The sequence below is a fragment of the Nanorana parkeri genome, unplaced genomic scaffold (genome assembly GCF_000935625.1).
Source record: "Nanorana parkeri isolate BGI_ZX_2015 unplaced genomic scaffold, ASM93562v1 scaffold332, whole genome shotgun sequence".
In the NCBI taxonomy this organism is placed as follows: domain Eukaryota; kingdom Metazoa; phylum Chordata; class Amphibia; order Anura; family Dicroglossidae; genus Nanorana; species Nanorana parkeri.
In genome coordinates, this window is record NW_017306600.1 from 211,574 (window position 1) to 233,662 (window position 22,089).

The 22,089-nt window shown below is 40.4% G+C and overlaps 1 protein-coding gene across 1 annotated transcript in view; it reads right to left on the bottom strand.

Annotated features, from left to right (window-relative positions):
• Positions 1–10,717: 10,717 nt before the first annotated feature.
• The window catches only part of DOCK2 (dedicator of cytokinesis 2), a 173,616-nt gene continuing 162,244 nt past the window's right edge, over positions 10,718–22,089 (bottom strand). The window contains exons 51-52 of the mRNA XM_018558336.1: positions 19,259–19,401; positions 10,718–10,841 (exon numbers count right to left, since the gene is read on the bottom strand). Of these exons, the coding sequence (XP_018413838.1) occupies positions 10,767–10,841; positions 19,259–19,401 (218 nt within the window). The 3' untranslated portion in view covers positions 10,718–10,766. The remainder of the gene's footprint in view (positions 10,842–19,258; positions 19,402–22,089) is intronic.

Consider the following 22,089-nt stretch of genomic DNA (forward strand, 5'->3'; position numbering starts at 1 on the left):
AATAAATACAGAAATAAAAAAAACCCCTAAAAATATGAATACACTGCAAAACACTACCCAAAGATAATGATTACATAGCCTTAGCAATTAGTATACAGTATTTATTCAGATGCTAATACTGTTTCCATTAGCATTTTGGCAGGTTAAATAGTGCCATAATATAATATTCAGCATTCAGCAAACTTTTCAGCTTGTCCTTGTACATTACAGGGTAATGTTCTGTACTCATGTGGAGTATCCTGGTGGCTATAAAAGGTCAACTTTTGTTTTCAGTAAATCTTGAGCATAATGCAATCCTGGCTTTGATGAGCAGTTCGGGATGGTTTATGCCTGTGGCAATGTGTACTTATTTACAGTAAAAATATATAAAATAGATGTTTAGTACGAAAAAAAACATGAGTCATTGCAGCAGCTCTCAGTCATATGACCCTGGCGTAAGCTGAACATCCTGATAGAACCAGGAGAGGCAGTGCCAGGGTAAGGCCAACATACTTTGCTTTAGATAACTGAACAGAATGCATAACAGTGTATCGAGTCCACTTGCCCTGCAATATGTCACCGTGTTTTATATTAAATGAGCTACTGTATCTATGCACAGTGATGGTAGTCATATGGCTAGGTCAAAAGCCATACACTATGATTTAGTGAAATCGCTGAGCTACATGCTAGTAAGTATACAAGTAGTACATAAGTATTTACTTGTGCAAGGCCGTGTCAAAAAAATGTGTGTCCTGAAGTGTATCTGTTGTTGCACATGTTCCTGTAATGCCAAACATTTTAATTGTTTTTAGGGCCTCCTGTAAATTAAATCATACAAGCAAAACACATCCACAGGACCTTCCTTTCCTTGGGTGATACATCTTACTTAGTTTAGCTGCTGCATTGTCACTATTACCTGAGCTTTCCTTTGCTCCGCAACAAGCCGTGCCAATGCAGTGTGCTTGCACAGTTTTCTGTGGGCACCACAGGAAAACAGAAGCTACTGGAGCACACACATCCACTGGAACATCATACAAAGAGCCTACAGGTTGTGTACAGTAGAGGGTGAATCTTGTGTGAAAACATTTATAAACAGATCCCTGAGTATTATGTTGTGATAGTTTACTTTTATGATGTATTCTTGCACTGCAGTGGTTCCAGCTCCTAGAGTGACATTGATGTAATATGTTCATCTTTGGTGCCTGTAAAAAATATAATTAGCAACCCCTAGTAGGATATAGGGCTCATTCAAAGCGCAATTCTTTCTACATATTATACATTTGTTTCAACAATAAATGATCTGTACATGATACTTGCTACGTTTTGGAGAATTTTCAAAATCATTATTTATAGTGGTTCATTGAATAAATGAATGCATCACAGCATTCTGGGGTTGACCTGCTTTATCTGTTTACATTGTTTTATTCCTCAAGAAACACTCCAGAACACTTCAAATATTGCAGACTTTTCATTGTTAAAACTGGATGTTTGAGCATGTTGTAATTAAAAATAGTCATAATTAAACAAATGTAATCAAGTAAATGATAATTGATTCAGTGTAGCAATTGCACAACTACATGAGTAGATGCTTTAATTTGATAATGGTTTTATTTTCCATCTGTGTTGGCTGCTAATCATTTCTGTAAAAAAAAAAAAAACATCTACATATGGGTGGCTTTGACATGAACATCGATTTGGGATAATTATGATATTTTTGTAATAGAATTACAGGATCTTTTAGAAGATATATCACACTTGGTTCTCCTTAATTCTATTTTAATTGAATTTCCTCAATAGTTGCCAGTTTTAAATATGTGCAGACTTCGCAGGTGACATTTCCACAATTCATTTCTACAGCTAATGTCTCCCTCTAGTGTTGGTCTAAGGAATAGCACAGGGAATAAAACTATTGAGTTCAATCTTAAAAATGCATTCAAGTACCCTATTAGCAAAAATGTACCTTATGTATTTATTACTCAGCTGTAGATCCCCAAATCATCTCTGAATTTGTGCGGACACTGTCCTTCCTTCTGGAGGACGGCTACTTTTGTTTCTGAGGGTCCCTGTCTGTGTTGTAAAGTAGCCACTGCTCCAAGCCCGCTCCCGTGATGGACTACAATCTCAGGCGAATGCGCACACTAACACAAACATGCCTTGGCTGCGCCTATGTACAAAATCGACAATTGTTTCACACATGTTAAGTATTGCTGCGTGCAGGGGACTCTACTTTCAGAAAATATATAACTCTGGGGAGTTTTTTAACTAATTTCCAGGCTTGAAATGTGTATTATAACATGTGTGCAAAAAGCCCTGCAAAAACAGTTCTTGCAGTGAAAGGGTTAAATGACCTGTCAGTGCCTACAAACCCTACACTAATGTCTCCCTGAATTCAGTAAAATGAATTGAGTGTGTCTGCTTACACGCTGTCTTGTGAAATACATTACAGTGTATTTCATTGCTATGTTTCTATTTCACATTACCAACACAAATGGCAAACGCTAACACAAGGTGGCAAATGTTGCCACCTTGTGGAGATAATGAGCATTACATTTATGCATGCATACATGTGTAGTATACAGTAAAAAAAAAAAACGCAGTTATCTCTGTACAATGCTGTCATCTTAAGAGTGTGTAGAAAACAGGTAATTATAGTACTGATATTGTAAAGTGTTTAAAAGAATACACACAGGGGGGAATTTATCAAAACTGGAGCAGAGAGACTCTGCAGCAGTTGCCCATAGCAGCCAATAAGCTTCTCTCTTCAGTTTGTTCAGTTAAGATTTGAAAATGAAAAAGAGGGGCTGATTGGTTGCCATGGGCTAGTGCTCCACATTTTGTCTGCTCCAGTTTTGATAAATTCCCTTCAATGTTTTTTTCTTTTTTTGCTTGTACTACAATTAGTAAGTTTTCTATTTGACATCTGAATTACATTATTCGAAGGCCTGAAATTACCCAAATATATCAAATAAAGCTTGAATCAGGAGGATCGCTTGTGGGTATCAGGTAGTTTATGGTGACCCTTAAGAACATAGTGCAACATTATGTGTCTGAAAAATGCAATCTGGTAACTTGCACATTTCTCACATGGTACACGGAAGTGAAACAATGCCACACAGATGGAAAAAATCTGCTAAATTATTTATTAGGCATTTTACATTGTACTATAATAATTACACTTAAGTTTAGAGAATAATGTTTGCGAATAATAGAATAAGCTTGTCTAAAACTTGAGGAAAAAGTAAGAGAAATGGGAATACAGTTAGAATGCTTTTCAGGTTTAAAGCAGAGCAAAGGTTCATTTTTTTGTACCCTGGCCTTGCTTTTGGATCTTTTAAATTTACTCTTAGCGTATACCTTATCAAAAAAACAAAATGGTAGAGAGAAATATTCCGGTACTAATGGAATGCAAACACAGTTAGCTGATCTGGAAAAATTATCCAATTAAGCCCACTTTCCAATTCAGCTATGTTGTCCTAGATTGTCCACTTTTCCTTCCTTCTCCAAACTCTTCACCCTTTTGTGAATAACCCTGTTAGTCTTATTCATTATAACAATAGTGCCAGGGTATCATCATCATGGATGAGGGCCTCCCACTCAGCCTTACTAAACGTGGATGGAAAGTTCCTCATAGATAGACTGGACCAATTAAACCATTTTAAATCTCATTCAACAAGTTTTATAAAGGTCTCAACAAAATTAAACTGAGTGAGTGGGCACTAGGGTTTTGTATGTCCTATACAGTCATCAAATCAAGGCTATATTTGTTTCACGTTGTATGTTTATTGTGAATGATTACCTTTCACTTTCATGACAGACCCAGGAGACAGCGGGGGCAGTACTAAGCTCCTTCTGTCTGTATTGCCTATTTAGATTTAGAGTGCTTGTATGGGTGGGCAGAGATCTTATGTCTGGGCATGGCAGCAAGTGGTACAGACAGATTTTAAAGGTTAGAACCACAACATGCAGTGCCATGGTGAGACCCGCACAACCATGTTGAGACCTGCACGCAGCCCTGGTGAGAACACACACAGCCCTTGTGAGACCTGTACGCAGCCCTGGTGAGACCCGCACAGCCATGGTGAGACCCACATGGAGCCCTGGTGAGACCGCATAGCCATGGGGAGACTCGCACACACCCTAGTGAGACCACACAGCCATGGTGAAACCTGCATGCAGCCCTGGTGAGACTGCACAGCCATCGTGAAACCCGCACCCAGCCCTGGTGAGACACTGCACGCAGCCCTGGTGAGACCGCACAGCCATGGTGACACCCGCATGCAGCTGTGGTGAGATCACACAGCCATGGTGAGACCCGCATGCAGCCCTGATGAGACCACACAGCAATGGTGAAACCTGCACGCAACCCTGGTGAGACTGCACAGCCATAGTGAAATCTGCACACAGCTCTGGTGAGACCGCACAGCCATGGTGAGACCAACATGCAGCCATGTTGAGAACCGCACACAGTCCTGGTGAGACAGCACAGCCATGGTGAGACCTGCACACAGCCCTGGTGAGACAGCCATGGTGAGACCCACATGCAAGTACTGGTGAGACAGCCATGGCGAAACCCACACACATCCATGGTGAGACCCACACGCAGCCCTGGTGAGACCCGCACACAGCCATGGTAAGACCACATGCTGTCATGGTGAGACTCGCACACAGCCTTGGTGAGACCCACACTCAGCCCTGGTGAGACCCACACTCAGCCCTGGTCAGACCCGCATGCAGCCCTGTGAGACCCACACACAGCCATGGGGAGACCGCACGCAACCATGGTGAGACTTGCACACGGCCTTGGTGAGACCCGCATGCAGCCCTGGTGAGACCACACAGCCTTGGTGAGACTGCACACAGCCCTTGCGAGATGGCCCGCATCCCTCATGAGACCCCGCACATCCTTTTGAGACCCCGCTCAGCCCTGGTGATACCAAACACAGCCCCGGCGAGACCGCACATAGCCCTGGTGAGACCCCCCACATCCTCCTGAGACCCCACACAGCCCTAGTGAGACCATACACATCCTACTGAGACCCGACACAGCCCTAGTGAGACCACACACATCCTCCTGAGACCCCACACAGTCCTGGTCAGACCTTGCGCAGCCTCCAGAGATGCTGCACGGCCCTGGTGAGCAACACAGAGTATGTAGTTTCATATTGTTCTGCATTGCTGTATAGTGTATTGTTGGATTTTGTAGTCCTCCATAGCCGGTGGTATTTTGCATTGCTATATAATATATGCTGAGATTTGTAGTCCCTCTACAGCTTGGAGTCAGTGGCAGAACTACCAGGTGTGCGGTGTTTGCAGCTGGGACCAGGCCCTGGTGCTCCCCCACTGTCCTAAAATCATTAGTCTGTATTGTTTTCGGAAAACTGTCACATGACACTAAAAAAAAGGTATTGGTAATTGGTATCAAAGAGTACTTGATTGAGGAAAAGTATCGGTACTCGTACTTGGTCTTGAAAAAATGGTATTGGTGCATCCCTAGTATAAGGTGTTAGCTGCTCTGTTGACCTGCCCCACAGATGATCACTCTCAGTTTTCTGGTGCTTAGGTTGTTATGCTGCTCACTGGAAAATCTCTGCACAACGGTCCACCACGGAAACATGCACTATTCACTGCATGTTGTGTTTCTAACCTTCAAAAACTTAATAATAGAGTTGAGTAATCTCATTTTATTGTAATGGACTGCAGTTGAGATCCAAATACCCATCAGAATTGGTTAGTTTGTCCAATATTACACTTACTAGCCTCATGTACCTTGTAATATAGTTGTGTTTGGTGTCTACGTTGTATCTTCTACATTAATGTAACCACCTTTTAGAAAGGTAACTCCATTACTGTAGGAGTTATGAAATATGAATAACATTTTACTTTGTGGACTTCAGCTGTAGGTCAGCAAAAGTTAATACCCCAGAGAAGGCAGATGTATTTACTCTTCTCTTTGTTTTTTTTACAGACAATAAAGACAGGTTGCATAAAAAAAAACAGTAATGCTAATAAATAAAACTAATTCTGTTTATCTTGTAAAGGGATATAGAATCACTACAAAAAGACCTTGATAAAACTGAGTGGTAAGCAGCTGCATGGCAGATGAGGTTCAGTATTGCAAAATATAAAGGTTTGCCCTTGGAGCCTAAAAATATGTTTGCACGATACTTATTAGGAAATGTTCCTCTGATGAAATCAGGAATGGAGAAAGATCTGGGAGTCCTGGTTGCCAAGCTGCACTTAGCAAACTAGCAGATTACTATAATGCATTAAAAAAGGTTATTATTCAAGCAAGATGCCATAGCGACCCAGGTGGCCCGCACGGCATCAGGGAGATGTCCTGGCCGGCCCTGACGTGCCTCGGGCCCCATAGCGGCCGCCTGGGTCGCTATGGTGATTGTTACGCCACTGTATTCAAGAGATAAAACTATAATTCTACCACTGTACAAAACACTGGTCCAGCCTCATCTTGAGCATGTGACTTACTAATTTGAGATTGTAGTCCATCATGGGAGCAAGCTTGGAACTTTGGCAACTTCGCAAAACACACACAGGGACCATGGGGAATACAAGTAGCCACCCTCCAGGAGGAAGGACAGTGTCAGCATGAATTTAAAGATGATTTGAGGATCTATAGCTGAGTGATACACATATAAGGTGCAGTATTGTTTAATAGTCCAGGTATTTAAATGCATTTTTAACATTTAACTTCTGAGTTTAGTGTCACCTTAAACTGTGTAAGGGTTTTTTTTCCCACTCTTCCTTGTACAGCATTTTTTTTTCAAATATATTCTTAGTTATTCTTATTATTCCAATCTGCAGCTGTTCAATAATAATCAAATCTTTAGACTGTGGAGGTAAGTCTGAAGCTAAAACCTCATGTAGCTACTTTGCCATAATAAGGGGTTTGGATAAACATGACTGACTAGCCTACAAACAGTTTTGTAAGATCATTTTCTTCATTTTCCAGCCTTGACTTTAACAATTCCACCTGCATTTTATTTATTAAAACACCTACAATTATAGGATGACCTTCATATGATCTTCTCATGGTCATATTGTGCAAGTATAATCTTTTTGCATTTCTGTAAACACTCACCAAGGTCTCCAAATATTGACCGACTAAATCTCCTTGAAAAAATAAATGATCTCTTGGGTTGAATTTTCCAAGTATTTCCTATAGCTTTCCTTCCACATAGCCAGTACCAGTCTGTTTGCCATGTCCTGCCTCTCCATATTCCATTATCATGCGCATAGGTATGGAAATGTCTTTTCGGATGGGATCATACCTGCAGATCCAACCACCATCTATTGTATACCAGGTTTGTTAATATTCTGGATTGTGGAAAGAATTCCTCTTCTATGTAAGAGCTAGTGATTAAATCAATTAGAAAACCAGATGAGTTGGTGTTTGTTTTTTATTCTCATAAGTATATTAACCAGTTGCCAACCGCCCGTAGAAAAAAAACGGACGGATGGCGGACTCGCATCAGCGGGTTGCCGTCTCCAGACGGCATTTTTTCCTGCTCGCGCACGCCCCCTGACGCGTGCACACGGGCAGGAAAGACGGGCACACGGGCCGTAACACTTAACTGACGAGCGGTAAAAGCTTTTAAAGCGTCGCCTATGGCCAATTTTGGGTAATGTAGTTTTTTGAGGTTTCGCGCGCGTGCGCAATTTTAAGGCTTGACATGTTTGGTGTCTTTTTACCTGACATAACCGCGTCTTTTATATGTTACCAAAAAATTGGGTAATATTAAATGTTTTAGAATGTAATATTAGGGGATTCATGAGGACCAGCTACAAAGAATCCTGAATTTCATGATTCTTCCCCGATCACATACTGTATACCTGCAAGTGAATATTCACAAAAATAAACTTTCAGAATGTCTGACTCTCCTGATTCGATCATCACTAGAAAATGTTCTTTATTTTTGAGGTCCACATGCATCTGCTTAAAAGAGCCAATGGCTGTAGAGTACAAATATAACACCTCAGAAAATCCAAACTCTAGATTTTTCACAGGATTACTTGTTTTAGAGTTAAATGTGCAAATTCAAATCTGATACCTTACAAAATATATTAGTGGATTAAATGGAGAATGCCAATATTTTTTTTTAGGAGGTACCTGGGATAAACAGATATGAGCCAGATAGAACTGGGAAAGTATGAGCAGCCCGAATTTTAACATGAATCCATCACAGCCCACCCTTCTAACCAAAGCTACAGTTTTGTCAATTTCATTTAATTTTTTTAATTTTCTGCTTTGGGATATTTTGGAATACACTGAAATCTAACCACATACTATATTTTGCAAGTTTTGTTCTAAATTAAATTAGGGTTATACACGGGCATGGTTCTCTGTGGTTTTTGACTCATCATGAATTTGATTTAATGGACATATGGGTACAATATAAATAAAGCCACAAGAATATTTTCTCTGTGCGCATGCCCTGAGATAAATACAATGAAAACACAATATTTAGGCAATACGATTTTTATTCTTACGGTAAGTATACATACATACATGTATAAAATATATTTTATTAAACACATAAAAACAGTATAAAACAACCTTTTTATAATTGCTTCAAACGTGAAAGTTATTAAACCAAATACATGGGGTATAGATAATTATCTCAAAACTACTTAACAAATGCAACACAAACTGTCAAACAAATTTAAAAAAATAGATAAAACTGAACCTATTATATTTTTTTCAAATTCAAATAAAATATGTATTTACCTTTAAGAAAAGATGAGAAACAAAAAAAATAAACCATTCAACATCTTCCTTTCTAAGGTTTGTCAGATGCCAAAAAGGGTGCTAACTACATTGCTTATAAACTAGGTATTAGGTGTATAGGAATAACCCTGACTCTCGTGTAAACCAGTACATGTTTGTCTTACCCTTTCTTTCACAATTTTTGGACAAACAATTCAATCTCTCTGAAAAGACTGTTGTTGTTTTTGCTATGCCCTTAGTACACATTTTAAAGCTGATTTTTAAAATATAAAAAAATTGTACCAAATTTAAGTTCAATATAATTGTCATACCTTAATATTACTTACTTTATCTATACTTTATAAATTTAGTTCCTACTGATCAGGAAATTCAGAAAGATTTTCACCCTAGGACTCAGAGAGCTGAAATATAAACAGTTTTATTGTGCAATTTTCTTTTTTGTTTTTACTATCCAGAGAAAACACTTTTTCTCCTCAATTAAAACAACCAATGAATCTGATGATCTTTTATTTTACTAATACTCCTAGTCACTTTCTCTTTGCAAACGTATGTGCTAGCAAGGCCAGATAGTATGGCATATTTTCATTTTTTTCTGACATACACACAAATATTTAGAGTGACTTAAAAGAGGTACAAATGAGTGTATCAAAATTCAACTGTACGTGGAATTATCTCTTATAAAAGTACACAAAACTAAGCATATTGCACTGAGTGCTACAAGTGTAAAGTTTCTTCAATATATACTGTAGATTCTAACTTATCTGCAAGTGATGGCATTATCTAGGTGAATATTTACCGTGTGCAGCCTACACATTGATTTTAACAAATTCAACAGCCTCAGCTCAGCAGCACATCTCTGCTACCTAGCCACATGGTAAACATGCATTACTTTAACCATTAAGAAGATCTCTAGTGAAAAATGACATTTCTGTTTCATGCCTAAAGCTACTCACTGACAAAAGAGTCATCATCCGATTTATACCATATCAGTAAATGATCATCATGTCAATGGGTATCAGCAGGTAATCATTCCAAGGAGAATGAGACTCCCTTTGGAATAAGAACAGAGTTGTGTGACTGCTCTTTCTTCTCTCTCCTTTATAGACATTAAAGTATATGTAAACCTGAAAGCAAAAATTAAATATATTGCAGCTTGCTAGTCCTTACATGTGATGGCAGAATTACTTCACCTTTTTGGGGCTTTTTTCCCTTTATTATTTCCTGTCAATCCTGTGAATAAAATCCTTCTTGTTCCTGCGTGGCTATGTTTACTAATTATTGTGCGTTTTTCTTTTTTCTTTTTATTTCCAGTGCTAAGACTAAGACACTACATTAACTGGTATTTTCCATACTTACTGAAAATGTTCTTAACTCAAAAAATGTAAACTAATGCAGCCGCCAATACCTTACATTTTGGTTTTGGGTTACTTCATTCTATAGGCAAACTCTGTCAATCTGAGCAAACATGATAATGATACAGCTAAATACATATTAATTGATTGTTACTGTGTTAGTGTACTTCTAACAAAACAGTGGAACAGTGTACTTGATACGGTTTTTAATTAAAACTAACAGTCATTTTTAAGCTTGGACTGAAAAATATGGATGCTGCAAATAAAAAAGTATCATGAACAGTACATTTAGTCAGCTAAGTAAAGATATATTGGCAGTGAATTTTGACCAGCTTAAAGGAAAGCTTCAATGGGAGAAATACAGAGACTGTGATTGCTGATCTCCTTCTGGACACTTGAGTTGCCTAGCAAACCAACTGAGCACTTCGCTTGAACACATATGCAGATAAGGACTTCTGACTTTTCTCCGGCTTTCCTAAACTGTATACTGCTTACAGGTCAATGGCGTAAAGCATTAGGGCAAATAAGTTGAGGCAAGAGACAGGTAAGTAGCCTTTTCAGGAGATGTTTCAGCAATGGCAGTAATCCCTCCCCCCATATTTTTTATCATGATAGATTTCTTGTGGACTCTTTGTTTATATGTTTAGATGCTTCACATTTCCTGTAAACAGCTTGAATCCTGCAAAAGAAAATTAGAGGTCTATTGACAGGGTTTCTGTTGGCAAGTCTGTAGTCTGCTTTCCATCATCAGTATTTCTGGAGGGACGCTAAAAAGAGAAAATACATTATTTGCTGAGTTTATTCATTTCCCAAGAATGCAAAATGGTTTTAGGACAGCTTTGCATTTCTGCTACTAACAATTTAGTTAAGCAAGCATTATGGCAAATGTGTTAAAATCTAGGAAAAGCTGTGAAAGCCTGTATGCTGTTTTAGATCACTACTAATCGATTCCAAAACATTGAACTCTTAGATGATTTCTACTATGCTGCTATTATTTAACTCTATAAAGGGACATTGCTGCTAGATTAGATATTAAGAAGAAAAGTTTGATGTTCAAAGAAGAAAGGTCAAACTTACCTGTTCCTTCGCCCACATTACTAATCATTGCTCTCTTGAAGAGTTAAGGCAGCTCAAGAATGTTCACCATCCAACACACTTCCAGGTGAGTAAACACTGAACACCAGTGCTGGAGGGATTCATATTACTGTTACAGCCACTGACTACCAATGCTGGGAGGGAAGGGGGGTGCTTGTTCCAGACAGCTACTGACCACCAATGCTGGAGTGATGGGGGGAGGGCTTACTTTTGCAGCCAGCCACTGACCATAAATGCTGGGGAGGGGGCTTATTGTTACAGCTTGCCACTGTTATTACCAATGACACCTGTGTAGGGGTTACTGTTATTACCAATGACACCTGTGTAGGGGTTACTGTTATTGCCAATGACACCAATGCTGGTCTCAATTTACTCACACGCTACAACCAGGGGTAGACTGACAACACATGGGGCCCCCAGGCAATATGAGATTATGGAGCCCTGTTGTGCTCTGCTCATATACAAGCCCCACCCACACATTGCACCCGCATATACATTCTTGTGTCACAGATATTATTTCTCCACACTAATTTTTAAAATGGCAGGTCTAGTCATTGAAAGGGAAATTGCAGAGGGATTGGTAGGAGAATTTCAAAATCTAGACCAATATAAGCAATTTGGAAAGTGAGCTAAATGGCAGAATTTTTCTGGTTTGGCTATTTTGACCTAGGTTCCTTAATTCTGCCAATTATCCTGGGTGAATTGCAGGATAATTAGTAGGAGAATTGACAGGGGAATGGCATAATTTAATACTGGAGAGGAGGTTTGGGCGCGTATAGCACGTGCAGATGGCAAAACTCTATCCCCCTGATCCAGTTCATGTGGTAAGGCCCCCGAATGGTTCATTTGCTCTAACGGTCAGTCTGCCCATGACCAGAACCAATGCACGACAAATCTCAGACTAGAACCAATACACAGCAGACCTCAGACCAGCACCAATACACGGCAGACCTCAGACCGGCACCAATACACGGCAGACTTCAGACCAGCACCAATACACAGCAGACCTCACACCAGCACCAAAACACAGCAGACCTCAGACCAGCACCAATACACGGCAGACCTCAGACCAGCACCAATACACGGCAAACCTCAGACCAGCACCAATAGACGGCAAACCTCAGACCAGCACCAATACACGGCAGGCCTCAGACCGGCCCCAATACACAGCAGACTTCAGACCGGCACCAATACACAGCAGACCTCACACCAGCACCAAAACACAGCAGACCTCAGACCAGCACCAATACACGGTAGACCTCAGACCAGCACCAATACACAGCAAACCTCAGACCAGCACCAATACACGGCAGACCATCAGACCAGCACCAATACATGGTAGACCACAGACCAGCACCAACACATGGCAGATCTCAGACCAGCACCAACACACGGCAGATCTCAGGGACCAGCACCAATACAGGGCAGACCTCAGACCAGCACCAATACAGGGCAGACCTCAGACCAGAACCAATACACGGCAGACCTCAGACCAGAACCAATATACGGCAGACCTCAGACCAGAACCATTACACGACAGACCATCAGACCAGCACCAATACATGGTAGACCCCAGACTAGAACCAATACACAGCAGACCTCAGACAAAAACCAATACACGGCAGACCATCAAACCAGCACCAACACATGGCAGACCAACAGACCGGCACCAACACATGACAGACCAACAGACCAGCACCAACACATGACAGACCAACAGACCAGCACCAATACACGACAGACCAACATACCACATACGTGTGACCAACAGCATACTACTTCTCCATGACAGCAGACACAGTCCCTAAGGCACCCAAATAGTAGTTGCCATCCTGGACCCCCCCAGCCCGAACTGTGCCCCGCAAGTTAACAAGAAGTGAACCCCCAGGCACTTTACTCGGATTGCCATCGCCAGGAGTGTGCTAAAACTTTTCTCCAACAAACTATTTGCAGTAGGTGATCCCTCCTCCTCCCATGATTAGACGACTCAGCGCTGCTCTGTAGCGATACATATGCAACAGTTGGCTTGCTGTTCATTGGCTGCTAGTGGTGTGACATGCTGCATTGCTTGGGGGAAGTTGGAGGGGGCTGAGCCGTGCTTCCTGAGTGGAATGCTAGCATTGTGTGATGATCGTTGTTGAAGAACCAACAGGGAGTTTAAGTCACATTTATGCAGGCAGCCCATGCTGGGCCCCGCTGCTGACCTGATGGGGCCAAGTACAGGAGGGCTGCCTGCATAGAGAGTACACAGCATGACTATCTTCTCACCTGGAACCCACCGCGCCAGACAGACCAAGTGCCAGGGGACACTGCAGCAGCAGGGTCTAGTGGGTCCGCAGGCCAAGTGCTGGGAGTACAGTACTGTGGGCTAGAAGTGGATCAAAGGGCAGAGGGGAGTCAGTGATGGGCCCCCTCCTGGCTGCAGGCCCTAGGGCAGTGCCCGACTGCCCAAATGGTCAGTCTGCCCCTGACTACTATTTTTAAATGTTAGTAACTTTCCAAAAGATAGTATTTCCAAGCTCCTGCACATTGGGTACATTGATATTCTATGTTAAGTATATTTGCATAAGGTTGCAGCCATAATATGCTGCAATCCACCAGCTAATTCTACTCCCACCCCCAGCATGCATGATGTGAAATGTAATTATTGAAAATAATTTTGATGTATGGAGTACATATGTACTGTATATATACATATATCCAAATATACATACTGGCAATAAAACCTCATCACCATATAAATAACCTCAAGGTTATAGATCTGTAAACTATTTACATGAAGCAGCAGAGAAGTCCTAGGAGGCACAACTCATCACCTATGCATGCAACCATTTAAAAAAAACAAAACTAATAAATAAACTAAGGTGATATGAGAGTGTGTGGCTGACAGCTTTCTTCAGCAAAACGGTAAAGTAAAAGGCTTTCCTCAGCAAACATCAAACATAAAGATAAAGTCCTTCAATAAGATTGTAGTGCGTTTAGGTGATCTCACCAAGATAGAGTCCACTTGCTCCTGAGCAGCCACACACAGACCTTTCTGTCTGTCTCTCAGCTTCCTCACTCCTCTCTCACCTGTGTTACCTTTTAACAGGAAGGGCTGTAGGGGAAGTACCTGCCCTCCCAAGTTAACCCCTTCTTTGCTCTCAGCCCTGCTGACTCACCACACTGTCTTATCACCCTAGTTTTTTTTCTCAGTTCTTTAAGAGTTTTAGAAAATGGCTGCATGCATAGGTGATGGGTTGTGCCTCTTAGGCCTTCTCTGCAACTTCATGTCAAAAGATATTGGAACTATAACCTTGAGGTTATTTATCTGGCGGATTACATTCTGAACTGAGAAGCTGGTTGGATGACCAGTGAAACGTCTTCAAGAAAAATACAGCAAGTCCAGTTGCCTTGATTTATTTTTAACAGATTTAACCTTGAGGTTATTTATATGGTGATGAGGCTTTATTGCCAGTATGTACTGTATATTTGCATTTATGTATATATTATGGAGGTATATGTTTATATTTTGATTTCTGTACAGTTCGTACCATGTTTATGTTTTTTTTACTTTTGTATAAAAATTCTGCTATCAAAAAAATCAGCAGTGTCCAAAGTGTGTTGGATGCTGAATTTTTTTAAACCACTGTGTAGCTTTTTAAAGGACAGATAAGTATTAACCGTTTTCTTTGCAGGGTGACTTTTTTATTTTTAATCTAGTGACATAGTTACTTTACCAAATAAAATGTGTTCATCTCAAGAGCAAAATATGGATGTAGCCAAGATGGCTAGGAAACTAAAAAAAATAAATAAATCAAGTCTTTTATCTTTTGTCATTTTACTACTTCTATTGTAAAACTACACAAATTTGCAAAAGCGGTGGTTTTGACTTTTTATTTATTACTGAATGTTATGTTTTGCTTGGTGTTCAACTTTCACCTACAGTATGCATTAAATCTAGAGCAGGCTAAGAAAGTAGAAAAAAAACAAACTCCTGCCATGTCTTATTAATGAACAGTGGTAAGTTGGTCACCATATCATGACACTATTGTTTGCAAGAAGTCCTTCTGGCTCGCCATGCTTAGGCAAGTTACTTTATTTGGCTAGGTCAAGTTGGTCCCATCATAACACTTGCTCCTGCAGATTCCATATTCTTTAAGTACGCCAACTTGGGTGCACCATAACACAGGTGCCATATTTAACTGGACCAATAAAAATGGTCTAGACCAGTGGTGGCGAACCTTGGCACTCCAGCTGTGCCAAAACTACAAATCCCAACATGCATCCCAACATGCATCATTGGAGATATGGATGTGTGATGTAGCTGGCAACTTATAACCATTTATCCTCTTCACATGATTGTACAGGGTGACCGACGGGAGTCGGACCTTTTTAGAACAGGTAGTACAGGGCAATTGGTGATGGGAGGGGGATAAGCTAGGTGTCTTTCCTCCCTACTGGAATGCCAAATCAGTCACAATGAAGCAATGGACATTACAACATTGTTTGTTTGCTTACAACACCTTTGTTTGAAGTGGTGAGTCTAGCACAGCAACGCAGCGGCTATTTAGTCGAGAATTCAATGTCGGTCGACACGGGGCCATTCCCAGTCGCAACACGGTCCTCAGGTGTGTTGAACATTTCAGAACAACTGGAAACATTATGAACAAGAAACCACTAGGCCCCGCCCGGACTGCAAGGAAGCTGGAAAACATTGCAAGGGTTAGAGAGGCTCTGCTCAGGAGCCCTAATCCTGCAACTGACAGGTTATGCAAAATGTCTTAAACAGGAAGGGGTGGGACTAGTTTAGATTAGGGATGGGGGGGGTGCTCGGGTTTAGTCTTGCCTAGGGCAGCACAAAACCAAGATACACCACTGCACCTAGCTCGTCCCCCTCCCATCACCACTTACAATGTGCTACCTGTTCTAAAAACGTCCGACTCCCGTCGGTCACCCTGTATAAACAGCCTTTTTTTACATTTTAGTATAATTAGTACTCCAGGCAAATTTTTAAAAATCATTTCATTAGGAATCATTAAAAAAAATTACTGTAAATACAGTTAGTATAAATAAGTAAATTACTTTATAGTAGCTCTCACACCAGGACACTAATAATAATTATTAGTGTTTTTGTTAAAGAAGAGCCGCAAAGAAGGGAATGCTTCCTCCCAAAAAATGCAAATTTTATTTTAATCCATGATACAGCATACTGTACATCTTCCAAAGCTCCCCAGAACGAAAGAAACTCTCTCCTTACATGTTAAAAGAGCTATCCCCAAGGGACAAATTGTGTGTATTCAGCTAAATTGCTCTAGGGAGGAAGATTTCTATCGGTAAGCCCTGACTCTGGAGAATAGATTCTTGGAGCAAGGCTATTCCTCCTCATTGGTTAGTTTATCTATGAATAAAGCTTGCCAAGATCTAAACTACTCAAGGATAAGAGGAGAGGAGTGTATTTGACTGGAGAGAGATCCAAATTTGATAAGATGAAAAATTCCTCTATCTTTTTTCCAATGGGTATAGTTCTCAGTTTGAACAGATTAAGGGAATTATGAAAAGATATCTGCCAACTTTATATGGAGATTATGGTTTTAAGGAAGTATTAACATCTGGAGTACAATAGTCAGGAGGCCCCCTACAATTGGCAATATTGTTTCCCCTAGTCTGTTCAGGAGTAGAAGCAGCCCAGGGACTGGTTAAGACCTGTGGGATTATATAAATGTCATTCAGACCGCTGTTCTAGTTGCAACACTCTCTAGGCGATACTCACAATATTGTTTCCTGTACTAATGGAGCTTATACTATCAGACAATTGGTAAACTGTCAGACTAGGCTTGTTATCTATATGATCTCATGCATTACTTGTCAGAAACAATATGTGGGTAAGACCGCAAGAAGATTAAGCGATCGGATGAGGGATCGTTTGCCTAATATTAGAACTTTTAAAGAAACAAACGTGGCTAGACACTTCTGGAATCAGCATGACAGGGATATATCCAGTATGAGAGTACAAATGATTGAGAGTATAAATACATCAATTAGAGGAGGTGATAGAGCTTTTTGCCTAAATGAGAGGTATTCTGAATACCCGCCTCCCTAAAGGCTTACAGTTTGAATGGGATGTCACTTATTATTATAAATAATGTTATGACTTATGAATATTTACTTATTTATGTTTAAGATATTGATTTGTTAAAATATAGATCATATTGAATACTTAGGTATATATCCGGGTCATCCACTGTTACCTTTAAGCAATTGTGTCTACATACATAGAGATTGACCTATTACTAGTATATATGTTACGGTTTATATCCCAATTAGAATCTATGCATTTGCAGGTTGTCCCATGTATTTAGACAGGAGTTATTGAATTAAAAAATGATTAATTATTAAATCATTAATTATGAATCATGTATTATTTTTTTGGGAATAAATATAATGTAATATAAAAATATAGGTATGCACATATACAATCATAATAATAATAATATTATAATATGATAACAGTAATATTAATAGTTGTGTCCTATTGGTTTTGGATTACATATATTTATATTATGATATCTATGGATAAGCTTTTATTATATGTTAAGCACACATAGTTCACCCAACCACTTTATAGATCATATGAGATATTAGGATTTGATTTATTGTTGGCGTTAAATTAAAGCCTTAGTTTATTGTTTTAAGAACTGTTTATATTTACTGTATGTATGCGATCACTAAGGGCTAGTTCACACCACACACAAGCGCGTTCCAGGAGCAGAGCAGAGCAGTTACAGACCGGATCAAAACTGCGTCCAATGTATTCCAATTGTATTTTGGGCTCTAGTTCACACCGCAGCGTTCAGTTCCAGAGCATGTAAAAAAAGAAACTGCAGCAAGCCCTATTTTACCTGCTCTGGAACGCATGCAAACACACCAAAAATGCATGCAAACGCACTAGAACGCACTGAAAGCCCATTTTAATCTTTTTTTTTTCAAAAACGTCCCTGAACGTGTCAAAAAAGCAGCAAAACACGCGGCAAAACACACTGCACTGCGTGTGCAGAAACTCATGCAGATCTGGTCTGCATTTGGTGTGTTCAAGCCCTGAGAGAGCTCTATAAGGAAGAGGGACCTGTTTTTGTTAGTTGCTATTTAGTAACAGATTTTTTATCTAACTTCTCCTTTGCTCAGGTATATTGTATCCATTTCTGACACACTGGTTAATACTTAGCTTGCCCCTTGGAACAACATTGGAGATTCCGTAGCATGGTACTTATATTAAGTTGTAAAGTGAATCAGGAAGATATTTCTGCAATGGGATCACCATGGCCGCTCTGCCAGTGTATGTACATACACACACATTTATATGCTTATAAGCTCAAGAGAGTGTGTATTTGTGTGTATGTGCATTTTTCCATACATTTTTTTTGTATCTTTGTATACATATGTCTTGTTTTGTTTTCATCTTTCTGTATATGGAGTTTTCATTTTAATATGGGAATTCTTGTATCTTTTGCTCCGGGGAATTGTGAACACCTGGTCAAAATCAAGTGGGAGAGGTGCTGGTTTCTATTTTTTGGGCGCATGAAGGTGAAAGACTCATTCCTATGAAAATGACTTCTGGGTGAAACATGTAAGGAGAGAGTTTGGAAGGTGTATGGATTGAAATACAATTTGGATTTATTTGGAGGAAGCATTGAGTGTGGCTCTTCTTGGACAATGATTCATAAAGGTGGGAGTGAGCCCTTTGCCAGCAACTGGAGTTTCCTCTTAATGTGGATCTGACTGCAGATTCTGAGCGCTGAGTGTTGTGAATAATTTTTAGTGATTTGCATTGTGCAGTCTGTCTGGGCATGCTTACAGGTGGAGAGCACAGAAATGGCATCATCAATATGCTTCTACAGCTCCACTTGCCCAATCAGCAGATTGGAAATAGAAAAGTGAAGAAGCAGAACTCCAGTACACATTTTTTCCTATTCTAATTTTTTTGTTAATTACCCATTACACCTATAAAGAGAAACTAAAACATACATGCAAGGCATATTACTGATATCATGAGAATTAGTTGTTCAGTGGGGGCTTTTTGCAGTCTTTTAATTTAAGATTAAAAACTCACTATTGTTTTAAAAAGCTGATTGATCTTGCTTTTCTTTACAGTCTTCTTATCTGACTCAAGTCCAGCGATATTTGGTTGGCTCATTCTTGAGCTTTGATTTTGATCTTCATATGTTGGGCCATTGACAGTGGAGAATGTTAATGCTAAATAAAAAAATAAAAACAAGTAGCTGAACAACAGAACTACATGCAAGAAATGACTGCCATTATGAAAATCTATTAGTACAAAAAAGTGTTTAAAAAACACTGTTCAACACAGGTATACTATTTGGACAACTAGTCTCTATTGTTTGTGAACAGTCAGAACCTTATGGATGAGGTCAGCCTTGTAAAAAGCTATATTTGTTCCTCTCTCTAAGGCTTAATTAACCAGGTCAGCTTAGCCATATGCCCAAATATACCAGATAATGTATATATCAAAACAAACTTTTGCCAGCTAATTAAATTTCACACATGTAAACAAATAATTGGTGCAACATTTTCTATATGCTTATTTGTATCAGCAGTGATGTCACTTAAGCTTCTTATTTTAGATTTCAGTGCATACTGCAATTCAGGTAATATGGGTACAGTGTTGTCTTCACATATATTACTTTGTCTGCTTGCCTCCTAAATCCGGACTAAAATCCTGAAAGTAATCAGATATAAATATAGCACGTATCACAATACCAAGCGCAGCACACTGGTTCACAATTAATCAGAGACAAATGTTGCTGGTGTAAAATAAAGAGCTTGAATAACTTTGCTGCTGATAAAAATAAGAGTTTAGGGCTGATTCAAATCTATGAGCTTTGCTGCAGTGCACCAACATGCACTGTATTAAAGTGGATTTTAACCCACTGATTAAAATTTTTCACAAAAGAAAGTTCAAATTTTCTAGACATGTAGTGCTCAGCCCTGAAGGAGCCGTCAGAATACCCTGGGTCATCACTAGTCTGTCTAGGTGTTTTAGTATTCAGTTGCTCCATTAGCATGAATCGTCTTCTTCTAGTGCACCACAAAGCTGATATCCACTCCAAAAGTATAATGCTGAAGAACTTTTATTAACATCTTCACACTGAGGAGAGAGGGTACAGGGATCCTAGATATCCAGGGTAATACAGACATACTGTAGATTCCAGACTCACCATTCCAACTCTATAATTCAGTGTAGATCCATTTGTAGCATAATTGAATAGATATTTGACCTGCAGAAGAGACACCAGACTTGCTTCTGATGTCCACTATGTTCCGGGCACCTCCAGCAGCCAGCTTCCCTGGTTTTCCTCCTCTGACAACAGCACAGGCACCCCCCAAAACTTGAGGCCTAGTGAAAAACTTCCCGCACTCCAGCATCCCCAACTGGGGGGCAGGCTGGACAGCACCCCAACCTGGACTAATCCATGGCTGGTCCTGAACTGAGCACATAGCAATTTTCTTTATAGTATATAAACATTTACCCAGCATGCAACACTGGTTGAGAGAAACCCAGTGATTGGCTGGTGAACTGCACATAAGCCTGAAATCCACTTCCAAACTGAGCATGGGCACCCCCCTGATGACCCGATGGGGCCTGAGCCTGGTATGAGAGGGCTGGCTGTACCCTCCTATCAGCAGCCATGCATGTACGGTACCCTACATATGGGCTAGTAGGGATAATGTAAATAAAAGAACTGCAGGAAACAACACTGGTATGGTATTATTTATTGAGGATTTATTAACATTTTTGAACAGGTCTGTAGCCCTTATCACCTTTTGTGAGGTGGTTACTAGAAATGTAATGATTACCAGAGCTATAGTCAGTCCGGCTGAATTATAGTTGGCATTTATCTGGGTAATTCCAGGTGTTCTGGCATTGATTGTACCTACCTGGGTGGAGTGTGACTCTGCTGCAGTGTGGGACATCCATTGAGGATGTCCGCAGTTGTCTTGGTATCTATGGTGAATGCTGCTTTATGCAGGTCCACCTAACTCACTGCCTACCTCACTGGTGCATCTCAAGCATGGGAGGGGGAGGGATCCGGGAGGGGAGCTCCGACCTTGGGTGCACATATTGCAGACAGTATGAGGACTCTGAGCACTGCAAAATGCGGAGATGTTGCAGCTGGCAACATCTGTAGGCAGAAGGAAGAAGCCGCACACTCTGATTAGGTGGGGGTGCTGTCTGTCAGATTCCGGTTGGCCCCACCCATGTCTCTTGCCAGCAAGGTCTCAGGGCCATTTCACACCTATACATTGCGAAGCTAAGATACTGGTGCTAAATAGAAGCTACAATACTAGTGCTAGTGGTACAGTGCGTTAATCACACAGGACTGTGTGATTAACTCACTGTACTAGTGTGAATGGGCCCTCACTGACATTCGCACACAACCACAGACATTGTATGGTTTTGAGTGATTAAAATACACTATTGTGCAATACACCTTCTGTGTGTTACAGTGCAGCAGGTGCGTTGCATTGCCATTCCTCCCGGCTGCACTGCGGTGCAACACAACGCAGCCTGTGGTACTGCAATACCGTGCATTGCGGTAGAAAAAAGTAGTGCATGCAGTACCTTTTTCCCACCACAACGTACGACACTGCGATACCACGGGTTGTATGGGGGGCCTTAGTTGGGTTGAGGGTTCCTGTCATTTCGACTGTATGGGACCCCATGATTTCTAATTGCTGCCCTGGCTACATACAAAGTTCTCAATCAATCTTAAATGTTCGAATCCTCAAATCCCTTATGTCATAGCTGGTCACATGTGAGGCACAATGGCACATGAAGATCTAAACAAGAGCTAAGATACTTGTGCTAGTGGTGCGTTAATTGCACGGGACAGTGCGATTAACGAACGGTACTAGTGTGAA